Source organism: Nipponia nippon, unplaced genomic scaffold (genome assembly GCF_047370975.1).
Source record: "Nipponia nippon isolate SJK-2023a ecotype South Korea unplaced genomic scaffold, ASM4737097v1 scaffold_5, whole genome shotgun sequence".
Lineage (NCBI taxonomy): Eukaryota > Metazoa > Chordata > Aves > Pelecaniformes > Threskiornithidae > Nipponia > Nipponia nippon.
The window spans coordinates 39,640,734-39,667,650 of record NW_028262369.1 but is presented as its reverse complement, the minus strand read 5'-3'; the positions used below and the strand labels follow the sequence as shown (position 1 = coordinate 39,667,650).

The following is a 26,917-nucleotide window of genomic DNA, read 5'->3' as shown; positions in this document are numbered from 1 at the left end:
AAAGAGTCAGGATACTTCACAAAATTGCTTGGCTTGCCTCACATGGTGACATTTCTATTGAAGTCTCATGGAACTGTACAATCTACATTCCCCTCGTGTTACTTATGAAGTAGAAAAATCCCAGGCATTTGGATTTTCCTGATAAGTTACTATTTAGTTTCAAGAAACTCATTTTTCCTCTTTTAAACATACCGTCTTCTTAGATACAAGACCTAACCAGATATTCCAGTCTGTTTTTTCCAATTTTATTACAACATGCTGAAGAACCTTTCAACACAAGTTCATCCTTTTCTTCCCCTCCTCCAAATAAATTTGTAACACCTTCTTGACCATATTGCACAGATCTCAAATGTCATCATCTGTTTAGCAAATTCCCCAGATAATTAAAAATAAAACTTTTAATTAGATGAATTCCAAATCATTTGACAGTAAAATTTTCACCATTCATAAATCCCAGTACCAACCTATATCCTTGTTCTACTAAATCCCAGTTTAGAGCAGTCAAAGCTCATAAGCCTGAAAAGAGATCCCATTAAATAATTAAAGAAAATAACAAAACATCAGTAATTCTTGCTGATTTAAATAATGCAGTGCAGCAACTACAATCTACAGGTAGAGTCAGGAAGCTTAGATGCAAAGTGGTAACTCAGGATATACTGCACATTTTACCACAGAAACACACTGGAGGGGCCAGGCAGGGGGAAAAATAGAAGACTGTCCTGTAAGATTACCTTGAAGAATGCATTAGTACTGCAATATCACTAGAGTATCTGCAGATTTAATCAGCTTTGCAATTACCCCCTCTCTTAAAAAAATCCGCTCTGAAAAGTTCCTAGTATACAATACTTTCTCTCAAGCACATGAATGAGTTTCACTGATCCTGTGAGGCCTTTGTTCCTAAAATGAACAAATATGGGTAAAATTAAATATATAGACAAGTATCTTTACTATTAGGATCTAAATAAAAGTAGATCTAAAGGGGATGAGGGAACCCATACTTGACTTTTCAGAACAAAACTGTTTTACCATCAGTTCTCATTAATAAGCCTTCATAGAGTTTTCCATTTACTAATCACAAATTTGAACTTATTTTCAGAGAACAACTAAGATAAAACATGTTTCATTAAAATCCAGATAATGTGTATCATCTCTTATCAGCTCCTTTATTGCTTTGTACCTTTTATAAACTAGGGTCTTAACCTTTTCTTTCACCTGAGCATTTGACTTCTCTCCTGAATCTCAAATCTGTATTATATCCTAAGACTTGTTAACAACTTCTATATATTTTTTTTTTTAAATCAGGCTCCTTCTAACCATTGCAATAGCTGCAATCTTTATCCATTTTTTATCCATCTCATTTCTCAATTACAGCAACATCCTTTTCTCTGGTATTGAGAGATTATCCTCTCACCCACATACGTTTCTTGAGCGTCATCTCACCCTGTTTCTTTGCATCCTTCTCTGTTGCGTCAAACATTAGCCTCAAACCTCACTTTCAAGGACACTACTGGCTGATTCCAGCTCTATTACCTCATTACGCCAAAGGATTACTGTTTGCTTTTCATGAGACTCCAACACTCCCTTGTACATTTCAACAAGTATTTCCTGCATTCTCTTAAGTTGCTTATGTGCTAATCCCCTGCAAACATGACAAAGGTCCACCCCATTGCTGCCCTTCGCTTGCAAGGCTTACCAAAAGAAACAGTTAAGATACTGCAGTTGAGATCACTGCCCATCATGCTGAACTTTTGGTTTTCTTCTGCCAGAATTGAAAGTCAACTGAATTGGGGATGGTCTCTATACTCTGTGTTTGTGTAGAATGCAGCACAACACAAGCCCATTATGTGACTAATGGTTCTAGGCACTAAATATACACAAACATAAAATACACTCCAACTGTTGATTACAGATGTCAAATACCCTAAATATTCCTCTAATTGTGACTGACTTCATATAAATAGGGGAAAAAAACTGCAGGAAAATTAGATGCCATAACAGATAGCTAAAACAGGAACAATTTATCCACCCATTGGGGGGGGGAGTGTTGGCTATTAGAAACATTACAATTTCCTCTACCAGAATATTCCTCTACTGCAGAGAAAGCCAGCTGTATTGTAGCAGATATTGTCTTGGGTTCATACATATCAATTATTTTCCTACTCATGGCCACAAGAAAACCCCAAATGATTATTTGAAAACATTATTAGAAAAATAAAACATTATTTACGTTCTTTGAAAGAAATTAAGCATCTAGGGGAAAAACAAAGTGTACAAGAAGCATACCTCACATTCAAAGATAACGCCCTCAATTACTCTGCCAACTACAACTACAATTTACAAAGTGAGGTTTTCGCATCCACTTGAGCTGGTCACCCATCATGCATGAGAAAGAATCCAGCAATCAAATGCTGTCTTTCCAAAGGACTTACAAAGCAGAAAAAGATCCAAAAGGCACAGCCATCTTCATCACTTTCACTCATATCTGGTTCCCCCAAGTTCCGAAAGTAAGACTGCCTCTCGGCTGTCCAGTGCGATTGCTGTCATATTTCAGAAGTTCTTCAGTAATTAAAAAACACTCCAAACTCAAATCAAGTGGATGTCATTTCATTGCACAATGCTGAAAAAATATTGTTTACTTAATATGAAACTACAGAAAAGCATGTTGTACTATTTCTTGTGTACCAGCCGATGAGAAGTGATTTGAACAGTACCTGCCTCCTAAACAAATACTTGCTAAACATAAGCATTACACTAATAGATACTATGATAAAGTGATGAAGTTTCTTGTTATTACACAGCAGATTTTACCCATTCAAGTGAAGACTTTTAAATGGTTACTTCAAGTACACAGTCTGGTCAAAGAGAATCAGGACAAGTTATTAGAATTTGCTGCTTTTTGTGGTTTGCTTCTAACATTTTAAAACACTATAATGGTTTGCACTTACACATTAAAGAATGCTGAAGTATTCTACAAATGCAGTTATTGTTACAATATTGATTTGATTAAAAAGGACCCAAATTTTATTCCAATTTTACAACCCAACTAACCAAGAGAAAAAATAAGTTTACTTGCCCAAGACCACATAAGAGTTCCACAGTAAAGCCCAAGAAAAATCCAGGTCTTGCAATTTTAGCTTTTTAGCTCACTGGAAGACTGCACTTTTCCCTTGAAAGATGTAAAAAGTAACAAAACTGTGTACAAACATACAAACCACAATGCCAGAAAGCAGTTTTAGCACTCTAACACCCTTTTTGTTGTAAATGACAAAGCAGAAGCAGAGTTCTGACTAAAGAAAAAATCAAGGAAAAGGTATTAATGAATCTCACATGTAACTATTTCAAAATTTCGATACTATTGAAATTAACAGAAATATAAGTGCACCTGAAACTAAGCCCTTTCTTGTTCTCGTCACGTAGCAGGAAATACAATACTGTTGCCACTCTCCTCTTATAATAGAACTTATCGTGGAGAAAAACCAGCAACCCAGACTAATAAATTTATTGCAGATAATTCTACAAACAAAGTCAGTGTAGAGGGTCAGTATTTTAATGACAACCAGAAGGTTTTCATTAGTGTAATACTTTTTTTCTTCCTTCTCCTCCCATCCAGCTGAAGCACTGACACGCATCTGAAGACGGACCTCTCAACTTTCTGCCAAGAGAGCACTGGGACCAGGGTACGTAAACTCACTAGGGGCAAAATGAAACAAGCTGATTGGAATTTCAGCTTTCACTGAACAATTTGTTCACCAACACAAGGAAAAAGCTGAACATATCTGGACTTTGGGGAATTATTTTTCTAGCAAAAAGAATTCAAGTTGCTGAAAAAGTATGCACATGTGTGCTATGAACTATGAAAATTTAATCTGAAATGTGTTAAAGAAGTTCCCCTCCATAAAAAAAAAAACAAACAAACCAACCAACCCCAAAAAACAACCCACCCAAACCCTGCATTACTCAATTACTGGCTTTACCAAGCATGCTAAAACACTGCTCTGCAAATGTAAGGACTGAAGTATTCAACTGCTGTATTAATAACAGAGGGTCTCACCCAGATCAATCCAGTGTAAGAACTAATTTAAATACACAAATGAACTTTTAAACACTTTTAGACTTATTTCAGTGTGTCTATAGTACCTACTGGGACACCCCTCACCAAAACCAGAAACCTGAACACGTTGACAACAGACTTTTCTCTGCTCGTGCTTTTCTCCATCCCAAGTTCTGATGAATTTGCTGTTCCAAAGGATCATTATTTTGACAGACACACTCTTTAAAGAAATCCTCTGCTTGGTTGAGGTAAAAGATCTTGCAATCTCAACCAACCTCCTCCTGTTCTTACTCAGGAAATCAAACTGCCAGCTGTAGCATTTAGAATCTTGATACAGGCAACTCTCAGATTTTGTATTATGAATAAGGATACTACATACATTTTTAAAAAGACAGAAATATCCTTCCAGTGTACAGAATTTCCAGATTAGTAAAGTCCCATGCATGTTTGTACAAACTTCCTTGAAGAGCATATACATTTCCAAGTACATACACAAGCGGGGCCGTAAATAAAAACAGATGCCATTTTAATACATATCAGGTGATAAACAGTTTTCAAAACTGAAAAAATACTTTCTAAACAGACACTCAAGGGCACAAACACATATGCATTCTTAAATTAAATTATGTTCAACATCAAAACCAAACTGATAAAGTCTCAAGACAATGACTCACCCCTTCCTGGAAAAATCAGTAAAAAGGTCAGATGTTTATGAACCAGACAATTGCTGGAAAAATACGGACAAACATTATTTCTAACTAAAACTCAATACAATTGTTTTCATTCTGGAGCCTGAAGTAACTACACATTCAATAATCAAGTATTTGATCCTTACATAACTTTCTATTTGGAAATCTTCGAAGTCTTCAGGAGAGTGAGATAAGCTGCACAATACTCCTTGCGAAAGACACTAATCTCACAGAGGTTAAGCATTTTACCCAGTGTCTTACCCATGACAGAGGAAATGTATGGCCATCCCATGCATCTGGAAAACTCTGTAATTTCATACTTTAGCCACAAGACACATTCCTTGCACACATTTGCAGACCACAACAGCAAGAACACTGAATGAAAAGAGAATCTGTACAGAGTACTGCTCGCAATCTTTACGTTAAGTTCAAGAAGAAATCTGGGAAGAAACATCCAGGTTTCATCTCACAAACATCTACATATTAAACAGAATACTGCCTCTAACACAGTATACGTTAGCACACTGGCAAAGAAGTTTACGAAAGATTAAGATTCAAAAGCACGGAAGAATTTCTGCATGAGATATGGTTTGATATTTAGAATTACTTTCAATGTTTTTTTAACTGTTTAAGAAAACAATTGACTAGCATTAACAATGCTAGTGACTACATAACCACACAGTCATATTAACTGTAGAGAAAGGTTTCTCAGTTTCAAACTGCTTGGGAAAAAAGCTTTTATTTAGCTAAAAAAAATTATCAAATTTTCTAACCTAGTGAACAAAAATACAAGAAATTATTACATCAGAAATATGCTACATAATACTTAGCTACTTTTTGAAGTCAACTTTTTCATATTTACATTCTGTGGATGTTTTCCATATAGCTAAACTCGGCAACTTTTAAGATTAGACAACATCACCACACAATTTATCATCTTCTACAAAAAGAGAAAATACGATTTTAAAACAAGAAGGAAACAATGTCTGAAACAGGCAACGAAAGCATAAGAAAATTTTTAACAGTTTTTGAAAAACTACTGATGCAACTGAAGATTACTTAATATTTTTGTGAATAAAACTTGGGTTTAGGCACAAAATGAATTTGTTTAAGGAAAGATTAAAAAGAGCACATCATCAAATATACTTTGATCTTTCTTTGGTCAAACATAACTTATTTCTAAAATAATATTCTACAGTGCCAGTGGTTTCTTAATTATAAAAGATGGTGTGCTTCTGGCCCCAAGGAGCTCACAACAATAGTATCATTAAATCTTCTATAGCCTTTTTTTTTTAATCATAAAATCTTAGCACAAAAGCCCTCAGCAAAACTTCTGCTTTAAATATTTATCAAGAGGTGAGAAACAGATGGCTAGACTGGTTTTACAGACTGAAAACGTTCTGACATGGTATTCAAACTCTTTTTCTGCCAACTGCTATTAAGGGGTTCACAGAGGTTCGAAAGACAGAATGTGCATCAAAAGTTGAAGAACATCCTTCCTGATTTTTTTAAAGAGACAGCACAAACTCTTTAATTAATTTCCAAGGAAGCCACTTCAGAGTGCCAATCACACAGAGTTTCACTTGCCTCCACTCATTAAGCCAAGAACTTCATTATCAACCATCCTCCTGACTCCAAAGCTCAGTGAGCCTTTAGCATCAAAGCAAAGGCACTACATATTCAATTTCACTGAACAAAAACCTAAGACAACAATAACCGGATGCATTTTGTTAAATATTCTACGTTAACATTATTTGTACGCTTTACACCCATCACAAAAAGAACTCCAGATGTACAGAAACATACACACTGAACAGATGTTCATGCTGAGTAGATTCCTTAATGCATCAGAATCCATCATTTTTATTTCCAAATATTTCAAGTTACTAAAAAAAAACCTATTTTAGTTCCATTCATCTATTCTTGCCTCGGACATTGCAGCACAGTCTGTTAGAAGTCAGACAGGGGCACTTTATTAAGCAAAGTATCCAAGTCTGACTAGGACTTCAGTGTGTAAACCCTCTTACTGCTCATGAGGTGAGCATAAGCATGCTGCATTTGAAAAAAGCATGTTAAAAAAGTTAAAACTCTGAAAAGTGTATCTAAATAAACAGCAGCAGTTTTCTATTACCAATGAAGTGCTGCAATGCTACTTTGCGATTATGTGCCCCCTTTCATCAGACAATTACTGCTTTACAAATATTACCTAGGAAAGAGCTAATATTACAGACAGGAAAATTTAGCACACAACAATCAAATTCTCAGAAAATATAATTTCAACTGCATTACAGAAGACTAGATTTTCCAGTTCTCACTACTCTGTTCTAACCATTAAGAGAATATTATCATGCAAGGCAGTTCACTGAAGTGTCTCAGGTTTTATGTGGACATACCATAAGGAGTATGCTGCAGAGTGACCACAAAGATAAATGCACTAATGAGAATAAAACTATTTGTGGAATAATACTTTCAAAATTGATCAAAATTTTTTGTTGTGCTAAAAAAAAGGCATAAAAGGGGAACACATTTCACACAGCGTAGAAAACATTGTAGAATGAAACAGTTCTAATGACAGGATGGCTTAAATGAATCAAAATTTATTTTACTATTATTAATTCACATTATTTCATACAATACTATCACAGAAAATACATTCATAATCGGAAGCAGTAACGCAACAGGGAGCATGCTGTTTAGCCAAGACATGCTGAAAAGCACAAAGTGACTACTTCAGCTTACTCAAGACATACATGTTTTGGCCAATGCACACCCACTTCAGAGAATGGTGGTGTACTTATAAAAGTGGTTGCTTGAAAAACAAAAAGCCCCATAATCCACGAACAGGAATAGGAGCTACAGAACTTAAAGAATTAGATAATACTGGCCCATCAACGAAAATCTTTCCCTTGTCACGTCCCTGATATAACCGTTTAAGAAATAAGAGTAGCGTATGCATCATTTCAATACCAGAACAGCCGTATTAAATACGTACCACATAAATACCAGACGTAAGTTGCTTTCCTAATTCCCTAATTTTTCTTATCGCTCCTTACTTGTCTCTAAATTCATCCACGCACACTTTTTACTTTATCAGAAGTAGCATAAAGACTCCAGAAAAAAGAAAAAAAAAAAATCAGAACTGTGAATCAACATAAAATACCAATAATCAGCATGAAGAGATACAATTTGAGAAGGCAGGGTTAAGGAGATATTAAAACACCTGATAGAAAAACATCACATTTGCCTCAGTGAATCAGCAAAGCCTACATATATATTTGCAAATGTTCTGAAAAACTATTATCTAGATACCAGTCTTAATCCTGAAAAATTCCACTTTACGACCACAGGTGCAAGCACTAATGAGGCAGAGCTTTAGGCTCAACGAGGTCTCCAGAAAACCTGTGCAGAACAGCTCTCTGCAGCTGGAGACCCTTACCGCTGTGAGTGCCCTGCTGCCATTAGCAAATCCAGCATGGCTTGGTCTGCCTTCTGAAGCTGCACGGATGCCTGCAACCCAGAACAATGAAGGAAAAGCTACAGTAGAACACAAACGCATCTAATAGTTTATTTACTCCTTGTGCAGAGCCCTGCCTTTGAAACTCCACAAATACCGTCTTTCCTTGTATTTTTAACCCAGATTTAAGTTAATTTTTAATGAATTTAATTTTGTGCCAGATTTTAAAAAAAAATTTGCCCAAGTTGTTAAAACAATTAAATGTTCAATACTCCTCTCCATCAGTAAGAAAAGCACTGAATATTCTTCCTAAACTAAGTTTGCTTCATAACCCTAATAGATACTTTTTTAAAAGTATGATCAGATTCAGCAGAAAAAAATAACCCACTTAAAAGGCACAATTTAATGTAAAAAAGAACCTTGTATTGTCAGAGTCTAGTTAAATAGTTACAAACAGACCATTTTATGCATAGTTACCTGATTAGCATACGGTTGCAGGTATCCCCTGATATGAAGCAAAAAGTATATCACATTTTGCTGAAATAAAAATGTTGCAGTAAAACTTTTAAAATTTTTAAAATTCTGGCATTATTTCTTCAAACTAACACATAAGAAGTAGTACCTTAGGAAACAACATATAGTAGGTCTAGATAAAATTCAGCTAGTTTCATGACACTGTGAATGAAATACCTGTCATTAAAAGGAAGTCTGAGGTCAAAATCCACCTTTTTGTATACATTTCTTAAGCACATAAGGAAGAAAACCACTTTCTTACAAAACCGAATACAAGATAGACGACAAAACCTGAACTGTCATTTACAAGCTGCACAAAGAAAATAAAATTAAGAGGCTGCCAAAATGAACAGAGTAAGCCAAAACTCTGCTTTCTAAAGTGAGACATACTTAAGCACTTACAGAATTCTGTGCTCTCCTAAAATGCAAACCCCCACTCTTCCCAAACACTGACCTACAACCTCTCATCTGAAGTATATACAAGCATGAGCTACAAAGACACACTTGTGCTGCCGACATAAATCACGGCTTTTACTTACTCCTTATTGTTAATATTACAACAGTTTTATATTTCCGTTTTGTTACAGCAGTGCTGTCAGTACTTCACAAGTGTATTTTATCTGAATTCTCATCATGCCTATAAATCCTAATTAAGTACAAGGTACTGTACAAAACACTAAAGTAACCCCTAAATATCATTAAATCAGGCCTCTCCACGTCATACACTTGATGCAATGCTATTAAATCTTCATTTTGCATAGCCAGACGCGACTTATTCAGGTGGCTTCAGCAGCTTCACTGGCCCAGCTCCTCCACCCCACCCACAGGCTCCGACTGCAATGCCACAGCCTGCCTTTGACTCCCCAACTTACTCGGGCAACTACTTGCCTCGGTGCTGAGCAGATCTTTGCTCCTCTACAGACTAATAGCCCTGTACTAGAAACTACTGATAAAGGAATTTAATTCAACTTCAATTAAAAAAAAAAAAAAAGAGAAAAAAATTATAATGCTAGGTCCCCGTTAAGAGTTCCTGAATAGACTTCAAGTTGCAACGTTTAGCGCTGTGTAAATTTTTTTCTGAGCGCAAGTGTCTGTGCTTCACAGTCTTTGGTCTTTAAGAGCAAATAAACGAAGGGCAGGCAGCATTTAAAACGGCGCCGTTAAACCCTCCTTGGTACTACGGGTTTTTTTGCTTAAGCTTTCCCACGATCAGTGTCAGCTCCAGCTACAGCCGCAGCAGTCGGAATCTGAGAGAGAAAATAAAACATCCCACAACTGCCTGCGAGCAGACATCGCCGAGCTTCACTCCGGCAGACTCCCCCGGGAGAAGCCCCTGCTTTGCTGCCCTCGGCACAGCCAAAAAACCTTCGGAGGAGGGGTGGAGGTTTAAGAAAAGACCTAATGCAACGCAGACACAGGCGCACAGACGCTGCCTGTCTCCCTGCTGCCAATTCTTTGTATTTAAAAAAATAAAACACAATACAGTATTAGCCAATGTTCTGGGGTACTTTCAGAGACAAAGCTGTATAATAGCTGCTTCCAATTAGGGGCGACAGCTCAAAACGCTTTACTCGTCAGAGCAGTCCGGGGGCTTTCGGAGAGGAGCAGCCCTGCGACCGCCCGGCACCGCCGCCCACAGGGTGCCCGAGCCGAGCCGAGCCGGGCCCCCGCCCCACGCCCCCCCCCCCCCCCAAGCCCGCCGCCGGCCCCAGCCGCCTCGCACCGAGAGCCCTCCCCTCCTTTCGCCTCGGAGGAAGGCGGGGGGCGCACACAAAGAAGCCCGACCTGCTGCGACCGTTACCGGGCGAACGGCGGAGGGCGAGGCGCCGCGGTGAGCGCCATGGCCGCGCCAGGCGGCGCGCGCGCGCGCACCCACACCCCGGCCGAGGCGCTCGGTCGCTCCCCGACCCACCGAGCGCCGCCCCAGCCCCCCTTCCCCAGCCCTCACGCCGCCTCCCTCCGCCGCTTCCAGCGCCTCGTCCCCCCCCCCGAAGTCCCCCCTGCCCGGGGCACCGCCGTCCCAGCACAGAACAAAGCGCCTCGGCGGCCGGCTGAGCTCCGGCCGCTCCGCACCTCCCCCCCGGGGAAGCCGCCTCAGCAGACAAGGGAAGGCGGCGAATCCCAGACACAATGAGAGGCGAGCCGGGACTCACCCACAGCTCCGTGCCCCAGCTCATGTCTGCTCCGGGGGCAGCGCCGGCTCCAGCAGAGGCGACGGCGGGGATTAGGAGTCGGGCGGCGGCCGGAGAAGGGCGGGGGCGGGGGGTCCCGCCGGTGGCCTCGGTCACTGGGGAGAGGCGAGAGGCGGCGGCGGCAAGGAACGACGTCGTTCCCAGATCCAGCTCCGCCTGGCTCAGGGAGGGGGGGAGCCGCGGAGGAAACTGGGAGAGGGGCGGGGCCGGCTGAGGCGGCGGGGGGACGGGACGGGGTGAGGCCGCCGCCGCGGGAGGGAGGTCAGCGCCCGGCCTCCATCCCGCGGCGCCCGGGCACCCCGAAGCCCCCAAGGGCGTTGGGGCGGAGAGGTGTCACGGTGTGAGGCGCCTCCCGTTGCCGCCGGCGTCGTTACTCATTAACGGGGGGGGGGGGGCGCCTGGCGGGAGGCGGCAACGAGGACCCGGGTCTTTGTATCCCGCCCGGTTGCGAGGCCTCCTCGCCTCCCGCCGGGAAAGCGCTGACTCACGCCCGGGAGGGAGGCGGGAATCCCGCCTGCCCGCGCACCGGTGAGGTCTCGCACCCTCCTCACCTGGAAGGCGAGGAAGAGAAATAAACGGGAGGATTTTTTTTTTTTTTTTGTTACTCCACAGGTGTGTAACTTGTAAATTGATGAGTTAGGAAATGCGAGGCTGACATCTAAGGAAAAATAACTTAATTTTTGATGGAGTAGAAAATGAGTTATGTCATTGAATGATTGTAACGGGGAGTTTCCTCAGCAACTAGAAAAGGAGGGGTGTTAAATCCTTGTCAAAGATTTTTTTTTTTCCACCAAAGTGTCTTACAAAGCTACTGATAGAAAGCAAAGGCTTTGAAAGCCACCCAAATTAAATTCCCCTCCCAAGGCACTACTTTTCCTCTCATTCTTACTTAAAATTATTTTTATAGACTGCAATAAAAACTCAGTGAAAATATTGCTGTCTTAATTCTCTCTATAGCATGAAGCAAAAATTACTTAAATCCAATTACATTTTCATTTTCAAGTCACCTTTCAGGTAATGTTCCTTTGCATCACGCTTAATTTAGGTTTAGTCCTGTTTTCCATATGAAAGGAAAATGCAGGTTCTAGACCAATATGAAATTACTACATTAGAATAGCAACATCAGAATTTATCAAAATAAGCAGATAAGACCACAGATCAACAGTGTAATTTCTGGAGTGAAATGTTTAAGCTAATCACATTGCATGAGAAGTGCATTTGGTCTGTGGGGATCCACAAAATTAATAAATATGCCACATGCTGTGGTGGCCTACCTGTATGTTTTAGCAAGCTGGTGGTCATATAACCCCTGAATTTTAGACTCTGAAGATTAAATTCCACACTTGGGCACACTTCAATTGAACTCTGACACATCAACTCACCTTGTAGATTGCATGCATTACTGAAAATACTCACCAAACAGAATACATGTGGAGGATTTGGGTAATGAAACAGAAATGAATAAATGATAAAAATGATGACTAGATACATATTTGAATTCACTCAACTTACACACCTTTCAGGATTAGGAAAACATATTTTCCACTGAACACTGTAAACTTCAACTTTTTGCTTAGCTACCAGTTCACCGCACACCTTTATACAATTGTTCAAAAAATATCAGACGATACAATGAGATAACCTGGTTCAAAACATAATTAAGTAAAAATTAAAAGAATGTGCTCATTTTATATGCTTTTTAATATATCTCTTTTAACTTAATACCTGTGCTATAACTTGCTGCATATGTAATATTTAATCGTGCATTAAGTAGAATCCATTTTCTACTGTGTCCTAACCAAGGTTTATAAATGCAGCCAACGATCTGGGCACCTTTGGTTTTCGATGCCTGATTTGGCACTTTTTTTTTTTTAAAGTGTAATTTTGAGAAACAAATGTACATTGAACCTTTAAACACTGGAGGTGAGAGTCCTGACCATTTAAATGAGTTAGAAATTTGCTGCTGGCTTCAGGAGAGCCAGGATTTTTCATTTTCTGATCATTTCAGGAGAACTCATCTTTGCAGTTGTTTCAGCTTAGACATCTAAAAATGAACCCTAAAAAATAACTTTTGAGTTAAAATTTTCAACTTTAGAAGTTCCAATGGAGGACTGAAAATTAATCCACTGGAAAATGAATCCTAAATTCTGGATCTATGGATCCAAGAAGCTTTGAAAGTAAGGCACTTACTTGGCACTCAGATTTGAAATGCTGGCCTTTTCATTGCATAAAACATATATCAAGAGGGTTTCAAAGTGTTTTTTATATATATATATATTTGTGGTTGGTTGATTGATACCTGAACCCTCACGTTCTTTTACTTAACTCCTGGAGTTACTCCTGGAGAAGCTGGCTGCTCATGGCTTGGATGGGTGCACTCTGCGCTGGGTTAAAAACTGGCTGGGCGGCTGAGCCCAGAGAGTGGTGGTTAACGGAGTCAAATCCAGTTGGTGGCCAGTCACCAGTGGTGTTCCCCAGGGCTCAGTGTTGGGGCCGGTCCCGTTCAATATCTTCATTGATGATCTGGATGAGGGGCTTGAGTGCACCCTCAGTAAGTTTGCAGATGACACCAAGTTGGGTGGCAGTGTCAATCTGCTGGAGGGTAGGAAGGCTCTACAGAGGGATCTGGACAGGCTGGATCGTTGGGCCGGGGCCAACTGTATGAGATTCAACAAGGCTCAGTGCCGGGTCCTGCACTTGGGTCACAACCACCCCATGCAACGCTACAGGCTGGGGGAGGAGTGGCTGGAGAGCTGCCTGGCTGAAAAGGACCTGGGGGTGTTGGTTGACAGCCGCCTGAACATGAGCCAGCAGTGTGCCCAGGTGGCCAAGAAGGCCAATGGCATCCTGGCCTGTATCAGGAATAGTGTGGCCATCAGGACCAGGGAGGTGATAGTGCCCCTGTACTCGGCACTGGTGAGGCCGCACCTCGAGTGCTGTGTTCAGTTTTGGGCCCCTCACTACAAGAAGGACATCGAGGTGCTGGAGCGTGTCCAGAGGAGGGCAACGAAGCTGGTGAAGGGTCTAGAGCACAAGTCCTATGAGGGGTGCCTGAGGGAACTGAGGTTGTTTAGTCTGGAGAAGAGGAGGCTGAGGGGAGACCTTATTGCTCTCTCCAACTACCTGAAAGGAGGCTGTAGCGAGGTGGGGGTTGGTCTCTTCTCCCTAGTAACAAGTGATAGGACGAGAGGAAATGGCCTCAAGCTGCGCCAGGGGAAGTTTAGGTTGGATATTAAGAAAAATTTCTTCACTGAAAGGGTAGTCAGGCACTGGAACAGGCTGCCCAGGGAAGTGGTTGAGTCTCCATCCCTGGAGGTATTTAAAAGAAGGGTAGACGTGGTGCTCGAGGACATGGTTTAGTGGTGGACTTCGCAGTGCTAGGTTAACGGACTCAATGATCTTAAGGGTCTTTTCCAACCTTAACGATTCTATGATTAACTCTAAGCGTTAACTAATTAACTCCTATTGCTGCAAAATGTGCAAGGCCAACATTCTCAGCATGTCACGATTTGTTTTCAGTACAGAGCAGTGTAACAAAACAATGTTTTGTGGTGATCTCTAGCCATTTTAGGAGAAGGAAACTGCAGCCTGTATCATAGGTACATAAATACAATACTTAGCTTCTCAGTAATGCTTAAAAAGCCTAATTCTAGCTAATGAAAGGTTTTCCCAGGACAAACAGGATTCCTTCTTTCCATGCTGCTCTCTTCAAAAAACATCTTTACAAGGCCTATGGTAAAGCAAGCGTCAAGAGCTGTACAATGTTGCAGAGACTCTGGGTAACTTCACAACCTCCAGGAGGTTGAGAGGCTGCTCTGAAATACTGTGTAAAATAGGACAGGTGTTACCACAGCAGCCTCTGGGGATAGCTACCTTTTAAGAGCATGTGTACACTATAAAGAGGAGCAATCAAAAGCTATTACTGAACAAGCTTTGAACAAGCTAGCACTGGAATAGGAAACTGTATCATTGCATTAGAGCACTACTGCAGTCTGGCTAATTATTCATGTTCAGAGATTGGGAAGTAAGGCTGATTAGCCAGAAGCTGTACACATTAACGCACTGTTTCTGGGACCCAACCTAGTGTTTCTGCATGGAAGCATGACGAGCCTTTTAGCTATATCAGTTCCTTCACAACTAGCTCACATCTTGGACCTTCATTGTGCAACACAGAAACACCCCTAGAGAAATAGCGCAAAATCTGACTCCAAGGGTACGGTTCACAATTAGCTGAGATACTGCTGACAGCTGTTGCTTCTTCAGGTAAGGTAAATGAAACAGCCTGGGGAGAGTTGGACAACATAATACACGCTATAGGGAAATGGAAGAATGATTGCTTCCAATATTCCTGGAAAGGTAGTTAAGTATTTCTTAATCTAATCTGGATATATTATTTTAAAACATCAAAAAAACCACCCCAATGTAAGCTTTTAAAGTCTGTGCGATATAGGCTAGAAACCTTCATAATGCCTTTTATACAGTTTCATTCGAGTGCAAAGCCTATTTCTTGCCAACAGATTTCAGTGGCTTTATTAGTGTTTGAATTGAAATATGGGCACAACTGTTTTCAAGATTGGTTTCTGATTTTTAGTTTGCTTTCAACCTGTACTTCTTCCAAAACCAGAAGTACATAATATGTATCAGGTATGCATACGGAGACGCGCATTTCACCTTTACTTAAACTAGGAGCCACCTCTTCATCAGTAAAGAGAAGATCATAGCTCATTACAACAATGAACTACAAAGGTAATCGAATGTAAGTTAATTAAAAGACAAAAAGCGCTTAGATAAATTATCGCAGAACCTGGAATTCATAAACAATATATCAAGACCATGTGATCAAATCAAATTTTACCTCATTAAAAATAAAGCAGAAGTCTTAGCAGCATACCACTTACCAGTTCAGCTTAGCGAGAAGTCTGACATCAGTCGTCATTAAGCCCTTTTCCTGCTTGAGTACACTCTTGCTTGAGGAGGTTCCCATCCATATACTGAGCTGTGCTCTCCTCCAGTTTAGCAGTTCAGGATGTGAAATGACCTAGCTGTAAGCTGAGGGAAAGAGTCTACCGCATCTCTGCGGGAGATTGCTGGAAATGTTATAATTAATCATTTAGAATTTTGACATTGTTTCTGTTATCAGGGCTTGCAACTGGCCCTACGCATAGAAGTAATTAAACAAATATTACCCTACAGATTTTTATTCTTCTAGTCCCATCCTTAAAAACATTAGTCCTGGGGAGGGGGAAAAAGAAAGATTAAAAAAGTCTTACTAAAGGGACTCAAGAATACTTTGAAGACATTTAAGTCATTTTTACACGCAGAAAGGCTTCATGATAAATTCCATTGTTCTAGTATCCTTGTAAACTGTTAGCATTTTCTGGAAGATAATGACAACTTATTTTTAGCTTAGAAAATTTACTGTTATATTTAGCTGTTTTCCCCAGCATTGACTAATTAATGCAGGCTTTAAAAGAAAACTGCCTGATTTTATTTTTAGACTGAATCCACATCATTCAAGTTATTACAACAGTTATATATTTTATTAACTCTGTTCACTTCTCAACAGAATGTACTTGAGTTTACAAGTGTACCTAAGGATATTATCTTGGCAGAACAACAATTTGCATGATTAATTTGGAGTGGCAGAAAAGCTGTCTGGCACTCCCTGTAGGCACACTTCCTAAAGAGAGAAGCAGCTTAGCTTTCCATTGCCACAAAAATCAGCAGGACCAAACAAATTACTTCCAAATATCTCTTTCTCAGTGTGAGGTGCCATTAATTCTTTTCTCTGCTAGCCAGCAGTCTCTTTGTTATATTAAAATTGGATTTTTACTCCACAAAGAAAATGAAGTGTTGCAAAAACCCTACGTATTATCTCCTGTCCTTTAAAAACCAAAAGAATGTAGCTCCCCCCCCCTTTACACATGTATTTCCCCCATTGCCAGAAGTCCATGTACTCTAATTTTTAAAAATATTAATGTTCATAACTGCTCCGTGTGGTGAGTGGATAATGATTACTTTACACCTCAGGAAATATATTGAGACAAAAGAATGGATGTCTTGACACTTCAACTTGTACCGAGTTCTCCAGACTCCCTCTGTCTCCCAGAGGCTGGTTATTTCCACCGTAACCAGCAGCAGGCAAACAGTTTGTAGCTGTGCACCTGACTAGAAGCTTACTTCCACTGGGTTCCTATTTCAACTATTAGGCAAAATAAACTTACAGTTTTACTCTGAGTACTGATTTTTTTTTTTTTTTTAAGCAGAAAATTAGCAGGAAACTATATTAGTTAGACCACACCACCCCTGCTTCAAGGCAGAAGGAAAACTGCACTTACTAGTGCAACCCTCAGCCACTGCTTAGGGCGACCTAACTCTAATTCTTCTCCCATCTCTGAATTTTTGTGGGAAGAACTGTACCCCCCCACCATCTTTTCCAGTCTGCACTGAAATGCATTTTATATAGCAGAAGAAAGGTATGTTTCTTCTTTTTCTCTCCTCTCAGCAAAACAGAAAGACATCACCAGTGACTGAATAACAGAACTGAAAGGACACTACTTACACCAGCTATAAATAGGAGGAAAATGAGAACTTCCATCTGCTTTTAAGAAATATCCTGTGTTCACTCTTTTTGCCTCACCATAGCCAAGAGCACATCTTTCCATGCCATATGTAGCAGAGGAAATGTGGTGTCAATCAGCATCAATTAGCAATATTCTAAGTACAAACAGCCTCTTATTTCACAAGAATTTGCTTTTTTCCAGTGAAGCAAGACTATCACACGATAACTTAGCATTTCCTTTTGATAACATACAACTGTATCCCAAGCTGGAGGCTGGACAATTACAAAATATCAGGGAATATCCATAAATCATTAGCTCAAAATACCATTTTCAATTCTTTAATGCTTGCATTACCTGCTTGAATACTATAAATCCATTTGCTTTCATTGTGCATACTTTCAGAATTATATCAAAACATAACCATAAACGCCAGGGCTTTGCTACCTTAATTTCAGATATCTCCAGTTCACCTAACCCATGTCTTCTCCATTCTCCCACCAACCCCATCCATGCAGATTTCCTTACATTAAAAGAACATGGAGCTGTATCTAATATGCCATTAGGTATAGCTATGGTGAATTCTGGTAATCAAAATTTTTCATTCCCATATTACCTACAGGCATAAAGATTATTACTTTTGAGATAATAAGCAAAGACTTGAACAGTAACTGCTATCTGCATCGATTAGCCAGAAGCTTTCAAGCACAGTGTATGGACTGACATACTGTATCAATATTGAAAGATGGAGAGTCTGTCACGGTACTAATTCAAGGTGTAGAAAAACGAAGAGCAGATGAATGTGTAGCTAAAGATCGGCATCACCCATTTTCAGACTTGCTAAAATACTATCATCTGACTTTGAATTACGATCAGAAACATAAATACATACGCAGTTGTGCAAAATCTGCCTCAACGTTTGAACATAATCAGTATCTTTAGTTACTGGTTAATCTCATTAAAGACATTTTAATTTAAAACTGGTTCATGGATTATCATCAGCATAGACTGTAAGGTTCAGTTAACAGGTTCTCAGTGGTTTCAGCACATCCAGCCGAAACCCATTTCCCGAACTTGACAGCCGCCTGCTGGCAAGCAAAAGAACAAACCGTATAACGTAATACCAACCGTTTCTGCTGTAATCAATCAGATCCTATTTCATTGAATGAGGTATGAGTTACATTAACTTGAAACTGAGGAGGCCAACGATCCCTTGATTGTCCTACCTTCCGTACCACTGCAGGTCTTGACTTCGCTCCTTTAAAGGATTTCATTTCAGTGGTCAGTGGTTTCATTTCAGGTGTCCCTCCCTTCTTATTTTAAACCTGTGGTGATTGCTCCTTTTCTCATGAGAAAGCTGATGTCCACATTGCATTATACCACATTTAATTGGTGCGTGAAAAAACTGTCAAAGGATCACAGCCTGGAAGGAAACTCAAGAGTAATTCACATATCCAAGAAAACTCTCTCCCTCCCACTCTTAATGACTTTAAAAGAACAGGAATCAATAAATAAACCAGCAATGGGAATGAGAAAAGAGTGTGCTGTGCATAGAATAGATAGCCCGCTAAGCAAATCGATTACCTTTCCATGTCTCCCTCTCGCATTAATAAAGATAGCTACAACTCTGTTTATCATTCTTATTTGCCCCAAGTGAGATTCTGATCAGAGAATAACTGCAGAAATTTAAAAGTAATCCCAAAGAAACAAAACAAAAAAGAAAGAAATCACTTGTTTAGGAAGGAATTTTATTTTTGTGACATCACGTTTTTGGAGCTCCATTTAACTAAATTCGAAGACCAACGCCTGCTCTTTGGACTTAAAGGGCAGATCAAATCTAACAGGTAGCTCACTGAATCCTAGTAAGAGTCTTTCCCCCTCCCCCTCTATCTTTGCATATTCTTCCCTTTGAGACATGGTGAGATGCAAAGGGAAGAACATACACAATTTCTTAAGACTGTTCTTTTCCCTCCCTAACACACCCATCTTCTAGTAGCCAGGGTTTTTCCCTTTGGATTTACCACTACCTTGGGTACTCTCCTTATGTCCAGATCTCCTGAAATGATTAATTTTTGAAAATGAAATACACAAAACATAAGGGTTCAGTTGTGTTACTACTACCTTTGTGTCTTTGATAGGTAGTCCACAAAAAGAAGTTACCATGTCATGGTTTCCTATGACCTTTTTTCACACTAAAAAAATGCACCATTTTCAGCACCAAGTAAAAAATTTGACTGAACTTGACAACTGAACTGCCCCTCTGGGTTGGAATATACACACTGCTGAGGCAGGTTACAAAAATATCCGAACACAGATACATATGGAAAATGTATTTCAGCATTCAGATGCTTCATTCTGCGTTCATAAAGGAGAAACTTTTAAAATATGCTTTTATAACACAGTCAATACCAGAGATCTCATTTTAGGGCAACATCCAATTCTCAATCCCTTTTTCACATCATTAAAGCAAAAACACAGTTAAAGCAATCAATGAAATGCCCTCTCCCTCCAGGCTTGTCTGCTACCATAGTTCTTCCCGCAGGACTCCGTGATTCATGCCCTAGATCCTTTTTATCTACAAAGGGAAGCCACTTCATCATTTTCCTGAGAGAAAAGCTTGAGGGGTGATTTTTGTCTCGGAACATCAACTAACACTTTTAAAATAGGTAAAATAACATTTTTCCACATTTTGGAAAAGATAACTCACTAACAGACAGACAGCTTAGCCCTGTATTTTCACATCCTGCAAACAGAATAAATATCTTATTCACATTCAGTCAAAAATTGCCCCTTTCATTTTAATGATACAGTATATTAAGATAAACTCATTTCATTTGTTCATAAAGCTTTAGTTTTGTTTACATTTTACTTGGAACTATATTTTTTAAAAAATTTTGTAAGCATCTTAAAAACTGTAAAATTTTTGTAGAAATTAAAACATGATTGTTTCCAACAGTTTCAAGCTTCAAAACATTAGAACATATTAAAAACAAGAAAAGAACAAGTTATTCATAATTTAAGGGTAATGAGTTTAGCTGTATACAGCAATCCCAGACAATTAAATTACCATAGGTATAGAATACTTAACACCATCAGAGAATATGGAAGATGTATGTAAGTGCATATTTAAGAAGCAACTGTCTTTATTTCAAAGTTTTGAATTTTACCTACCTGAAAAATAATTATCTATGCATGAAAAGTTGTACCAGTTAGCTGTTTGCATTACAGTGGAAATAACAAAAAAAAAAATCTTTGTTGCTCATATTCCTCCTTCATCATACAGATTTTCTAACATTTTTAGAAGTGAAGTCTCCTTTATTGCAGGATGGGATGGTGAAGACTTTCAGATTTTTTGCATTACTAACACTGCCACTGCCCTGATAAATTTTGTTCTCTTCCATGTGTTACACTGCTGTCTGAGAAAACAAATTTGTACCTGAAACAAAAAGGACATTGAATTTGATTTCTAATTCAGCTGTGGTTTTTCACTCTGTAGGTGACAGAAGGAAACTTGAACACAACATTAATGAAACCAAGTCCTGGCCCATAACCAGCAATCCCAAGCACTGTGCTTTTACAAATAAATGCTTTCATCTCTGACAACGACTTTTGTAACAAGTCTGTCTGTTTTCCCAATGACTTGCTCTCTAGATGAGTCACCCCTCCGTGAAGTCTAACATGAAGATAACATCTTTTTCCTCTCCATAGTGCACCACCTTTAAGTTCTGCAGCATGTGAAAGCGTTAACTTCAAAGCACAGCATGGACTGTTCAAATGCCGACGTTATTACACTGGGCAGTGTAACGCTGCCTACGCCTAATTAATGCTTGTACAGTGCTTTGAAGATATAAAAGTTTATGATTACTGACTAGTAACTGTATTGAACTAATACTAAAACTGGACTGATTCCTATTGAAATGAGTGTGGAAATCGTTCAAAGTTACACCATGTGCTACTGCTACTCCAACAACAGTAGTTATCCTAGGTGGGGGCTAAGGGGGAAGGGGAAAAATCAAGTCCGGAGCTTGCTATGGTGAGATTCTTCTGCCTTTGACGCAAATGAAAATAGAGTTCAGTGCCTCTAGTTTAATACACATTACTTTCTTTGAAACACACACAAAAAAAAATATCTCTGAAGTATTACAAAAATTAACGACATGAACATTCAGCCTTAAAATTAAATGTAATCTTTACATAATTTAATATGCCTCTTATAAATCTTCACTCCAGATATGTAAAGCATAGTAGCTCTTCACATTTAAAACTCAGGAAAAAGGAAACAGGTCGTAGCAAGTACCGTCAATCCTTACTGGAACATTTGGTTCAGGCTGTGGGATAGAAGTCTTCATGTTGTATTCCTGTAGTTGACGTGACAATAAATCACGGCCATGAAGAATTAAAATCAAATGTCCCCTTCCCCAACATACGCAGGAGCATCATCTGCTACATATTTCTACCCTAGGTTATTCAAGTTTATGCTAGACTTATCCACACAGCAAAGCCCACGCTTATGGGATTTATGAATGATTGATGTACATGATCTGGCATATCCAATTGGATTCACTGTCTAATTATTTTGCTGCAAAACCTCCGCTCCCCAAGTATTGGCTCAGTTGCATTATAGCACACTACCACAGAAAAGAACAGCCTCCAATTCAAGCATTCACTGGATCCGTTTCTTTCCAGGAATGCACAGCTCTAGCATACTTGTTGCCCCACGTACCCAAGAACTGGAATAACTACTTCCAATGCCATTATTAAATTCTCAAAATTACTCATTTCTGTAGCTATGTTTGCATGGAACCAAAAAGAAAAACACTCATTTCAATCAGGGGAAAAAAAATATTCAAACTAAGCACAAACATCTTTTGAAAAGGAACCTATCGTTTCTGATTGCCAGCAAACCTTAACTGGCCTACACCAAGCCTCACCGACACTCCCTTTCATCACTGAGTTATACCCAGCATACTCTAGTCGCAGATGGCACATTCACCAGGGAGACTTTTAGCACGTCCAAGGGATCAAAGAGACGGACTGTCTAATTTATCTGTAAGCAAAATCCGTCTTAACACTGGCCAGTATCCCACTGATGTGCTCCCACCGTGTAAGCTGCAAAGCAAAACTTCTCCATCTTAGACAGATTAATAGGATAACACCGAAAGCAAATTGAACGACAGCACTCAGCCTTTCATATTACACTCCTCTTTTCACGTTGTTTTGTGCATGGTTTACACAAAATCGCAATCGCAATCCAACGCTGGGAGACTAAAATGAGGTATACGTTTCAGAGTAAGGGTTTTGCTGTTCCACAACGATCATTAAGTCACTTTATGCCCTTGACCTGGCACTGTTCCAAAATTCTGAAAAGATCAACGCAGGCATTATTACAGAGAGTCCTCCTTAACGGAGGTACTTTTACAAACTCTGAAGAGCATCGTTTATAATTGTGGCTTTCGGAGACTTTTTCCATTCTTGCAGAAATTCCTTTCCAGTGTTTCAATACCAAACTCAACTAGCCACATTTAAGTATTGAAATTCAAAAACCATTTTAAGTATTTGATGTTTAGAATCCTTAAGACACTTCCTTTAAAAGTACCTCAGTGTAGTAAATACAACTATATTCATTATCCACAATGTCATGCAGACAAACACTTTATTAAAGTAACAGAAAAGAAAGATTTCGCAAGAAAGTCACTTAGTGAAAGCACTCTGAAACAGACTCAGAATAATTATGGAAAACTCACAGATAAATCTCATCAACTCAATATTTAAGAAACAGACACATCCTTATACATGTTTCTTCTGAGACAAAGTAACAACACAGTTCACTAACCGAACTTTACACTACATGTATCTGGTGTACCAAAAAATCAGTGGTACCACAAATTCAGAAATCCCTCGTCTTCACTGAACAGCTAGTACATGGAAGCACAACAGGAAAGTAATACAAAATTCTTAGTTTGTTGAAAGATCAGTGAAGATTCTCCCTGCAACTGCCAGAGTTTACTTTTCATACTTGAGGTGGAATGGCTGAATAAGTAGTCTTTAAACAAGACTATCTACGTGAACTTAGTTCAACAGGAGACTAACATATATTCTTATTTTCCCAGCCTCTGCCTGTGGTCTTTCACTTTGTTAAAATGAAAGTATTTCACTAGGTTATACCTGATCTACAGGGGGTTTGTCCAACTTTTCAAGTTAAGAAGGTCAGGTTATAAAAATGCATATACACAAAATGCAGTCCCCAAATGGAAAGAGAGCAAGTCAAGCCCAGAAATATTGTTTGCAAGCATTAACAACCCCAGTGAACAGCAATGCCATCCAACAGCACTCAGGTTGCAAAGACTTTGGTCACAAGAAGTGTTCAGTGGGTCAAAACAACAGCAGTTTAAGTAGTCTTAAATTTTTTTCTTTATAAATGCAATGAAGAAGACAGACTATTCATTAAATATAAAAGCAATTTTATAAAAACACATCAGAATTTTATTGCTTGAAGAATACAGCATATGAAAAAGCACAAGAATGTCCAAAAGAAAGGTCACAAGGATCCAAACATATTACACCGTACATACCAGATGCAGTAAAATGTTAACCTGAATTCTGCATCAGAAAAGAAAGGTGTGAAAAGATACCTAATATTATTTAAAAGGAAAAGACTGATTTAAAATAGAAAGTGTGAAGGTGTTACAGTACAAATTAGAAAAGCCAACACTGCACATTAACATTGTATCACTAGACTAGATTTTCTACCTTTGGTACTTAAACCTTTACAGAAAACCACTTCCTTGGTCAAACCTTGCCTAACGTATTTCATATAGTATCCATGAAAGGTTTTTTGTTTTGTTTTTCTTTTTTCAAACTTAAACATTCAAACCAATACTTTTCTGAGTTTTCACTGCATTAATGCATTTAAGGAAGTGTTCACATTTATTCGATATGCAACTCGATGTATCTCAAATTTAAAGCAGAAGTCACTATGTGACTGAGATCTGAATATACGCCAATTGTACCTTGTTCAGATCTTTATGTAAAAATGGGCACACTGTTTTCTGTTTGCATCCTTATGTAAACAGGCTGCTGCAGCCCTCCTCAAGAATTCGAACTAGAGCAGCTTGCTGAGGACATAAGTTAATAAAACAATCCACATTGTTAGAGAGCTATTGAATCATCTACAGCAGCATGCAAGTGGCTTTTCTAGTCTGCTCAGATTAGTGTACCAGAAGATATGCCAGTATTACTTCAAGTAACACATTAAAACTCAGCAATGGACACTACTGTGCTTTATTTCAACACAAAGAACAGCTGCTCATCCATTAATCAACAGAATTTTCAAATCAACTATCAAAAGGACTACTACATCACTTCTGTTCCATGTATTGCTGATCACTCTTGGGGAATAGTTTATCAAAAACCTGGACTTACCTACGAACCAATCCGAATGAAGAAAATGTTATCTTTCAACAAGGTATCTGAGTAATCCAGTGGCAATCTAGTCTGGAGAATGTTAGCGTTATGCTGACAACAATGACTAACCAAGGTTAAATAAATTCCCTCTTTTGTGGTAAGCATGCTCTTAGCTTCAGCTTTTGCCTGCATAGGCCTCAATACTTAATCATTCCCAGTTACGTCAGTGGAACTAAAACAATTCTGCTTCATCAAGTTCCAGCTTTGTATTTCAACAAGATGAATAGATCTGGACTACAAAATACCATCAAGAACAGTTAACATTAAACCGGAGTGAAAGAATAGAAGAGTTAGTTCTTCAAACCAGGCAGTCTTTGAAGTGAAATATTCAGTTAGGACTGTCAAAGGATGTCATAATAAAACCACGGGTTTATGTTTTTCACCCCTATACAAAAAAATGACTGAATTTGTACAACTCCTATTAAACATACCTTTTCCTAGCTTGGTGAAAATGTATCATTTTCAAATTTTAACAAGTGTGGTATTTGAGCATATATAATATTTATTGCCATATACATCCTCATTTTAAAAAGAACTAAGAATTCAGACTCTACTATGCTGAACTCTGCTTTTTTCCCGTTAACAGATTATGTCTACTGTACCACTCCCCCAAAAAACAATTAAAAATTCTAAGTAAGATTTTATAGTTTAGTTAAAAGGGAAGAAATGCAAATGTGGATTTAGAGCTTTTTGTATAAATCTCACTATATTTTATAAACTCATTGTTTATTGTAACACTGTTTATTGATGACGCACTGCTATCTAAAATTTCCATATACACCATTAAAAATCCAAAGTTGATATGATACTGAACCTTAAATCTTCAAGAGTTCAAAAAAAGACAGTTTATACATGTACAGCACACAACAGCAGACACCCCTAGAATACCAATTGCCAGTCCATGATGCATACAAACTTACAGGTAAGCATTCATTTCACTGTTTTCATTGTGCAGGAAAAATATTTCTTAGTAAAGACAAACTCAGCTGGTGAATTTCAGATATCATCTTCATCATCTTCATCCTGAGAGGATCCTGCCTGATTGGATGCACTGGCTGAGGCAGCAGCAAGCTGTGCCTGTTGAGCTGCTTGTTGCATCTGTAGCCATTCCTGCTGCGCCAGTTCTGCTTGCTGTTGTCTAGCCTAAAGACATGAATTTAATTGTTAAGGCCATACATAGCTTGTGAAGAATCTCTAGAGCACCTTATCTTTAAAAGCAGTTTTATCTGCACATGCAGATTCCTTTTGTATGATTTTTATGAACCGTACATATAAAAATACATCTAGAAGTACCTTAATTATTTGTACCAAGATGTTTATCTATATTCTCCCTTTCTCTGAAGAGGCCACCGTTTGGAGGATTTAGTTACAAAAACGAGAGGCAGGAGTTAGTGTACTTAAGTTCCATCGTAAGGATTGTGCTGAACCAGTTCCTAATGGAAAAGTTAAGTGAGGCAAAGCAATGGAAATTTTAGGCTTCAGTTTCAAGGGATCTTAACACTTAATCACAGTTCTGAGATGAGAACAGCTCTACTTTGTTGATTACAAGTACTAAAACTTGCAATTATGAAATCATCCAGTTGTACCACAGACACACACTATTACAAAAACATAAAGAAAGCCATTATCTTACTTTGCTAAGCAATCTTTGGAAAATAGAGCAATGTAAGGTCTTCTCAAATTTGGGTATGCAGATTGAGGATGGCTTTGCTACAGAAAGGTACAGTCCTTTACTGAAAGGTACATGACATTCTAACAAAACATTTCAAATAGTTCAACTGGTGATCGCTCATGTTTCTATCCAGGGTCTTCACTCCTGTTTCAGCAGCTACTGTTGATTTCAACAGCATACTAGTCAATTGCGGTAAAGTTAAAATTTCAATTTCCATTTTGAGTGAACATTAGGAAAAAGTTCTTAAAATTAAAAATCTTCAGTCTTCTTTACTTTTATTTTTTTACAAGTCAACACTAAGAATGGAATGATTTCCCTTCTA

At 38.9% G+C, this 26,917-nt stretch overlaps 1 protein-coding gene across 5 annotated transcripts in view; it reads right to left on the bottom strand.

Moving 5' to 3' along the window:
* The window catches only part of LOC104015593 (formin-binding protein 1-like), a 96,279-nt gene that overhangs the window by 60,945 nt on the left and 8,417 nt on the right, over positions 1 to 26,917 (bottom strand). For 3 of the 5 annotated variants that reach the window (XR_015698605.1, XM_087730519.1, XM_087730518.1), the window contains exon 1: positions 10,861 to 11,077. The exons of 1 other annotated variant lie outside the window; for it this stretch is intronic. Coding sequence is in view for 3 of the 4 variants with exons in the window: in XM_087730519.1 (XP_087586645.1) it covers positions 10,861 to 10,884 (24 nt within the window). In the remaining variant the exon portion in view is untranslated. Of the gene's footprint in view, positions 1 to 10,860; positions 11,078 to 23,903; positions 26,067 to 26,917 lie in introns of those variants that run through there. One more of the 5 variants, XM_009468261.2, reaches the window with a different exon arrangement.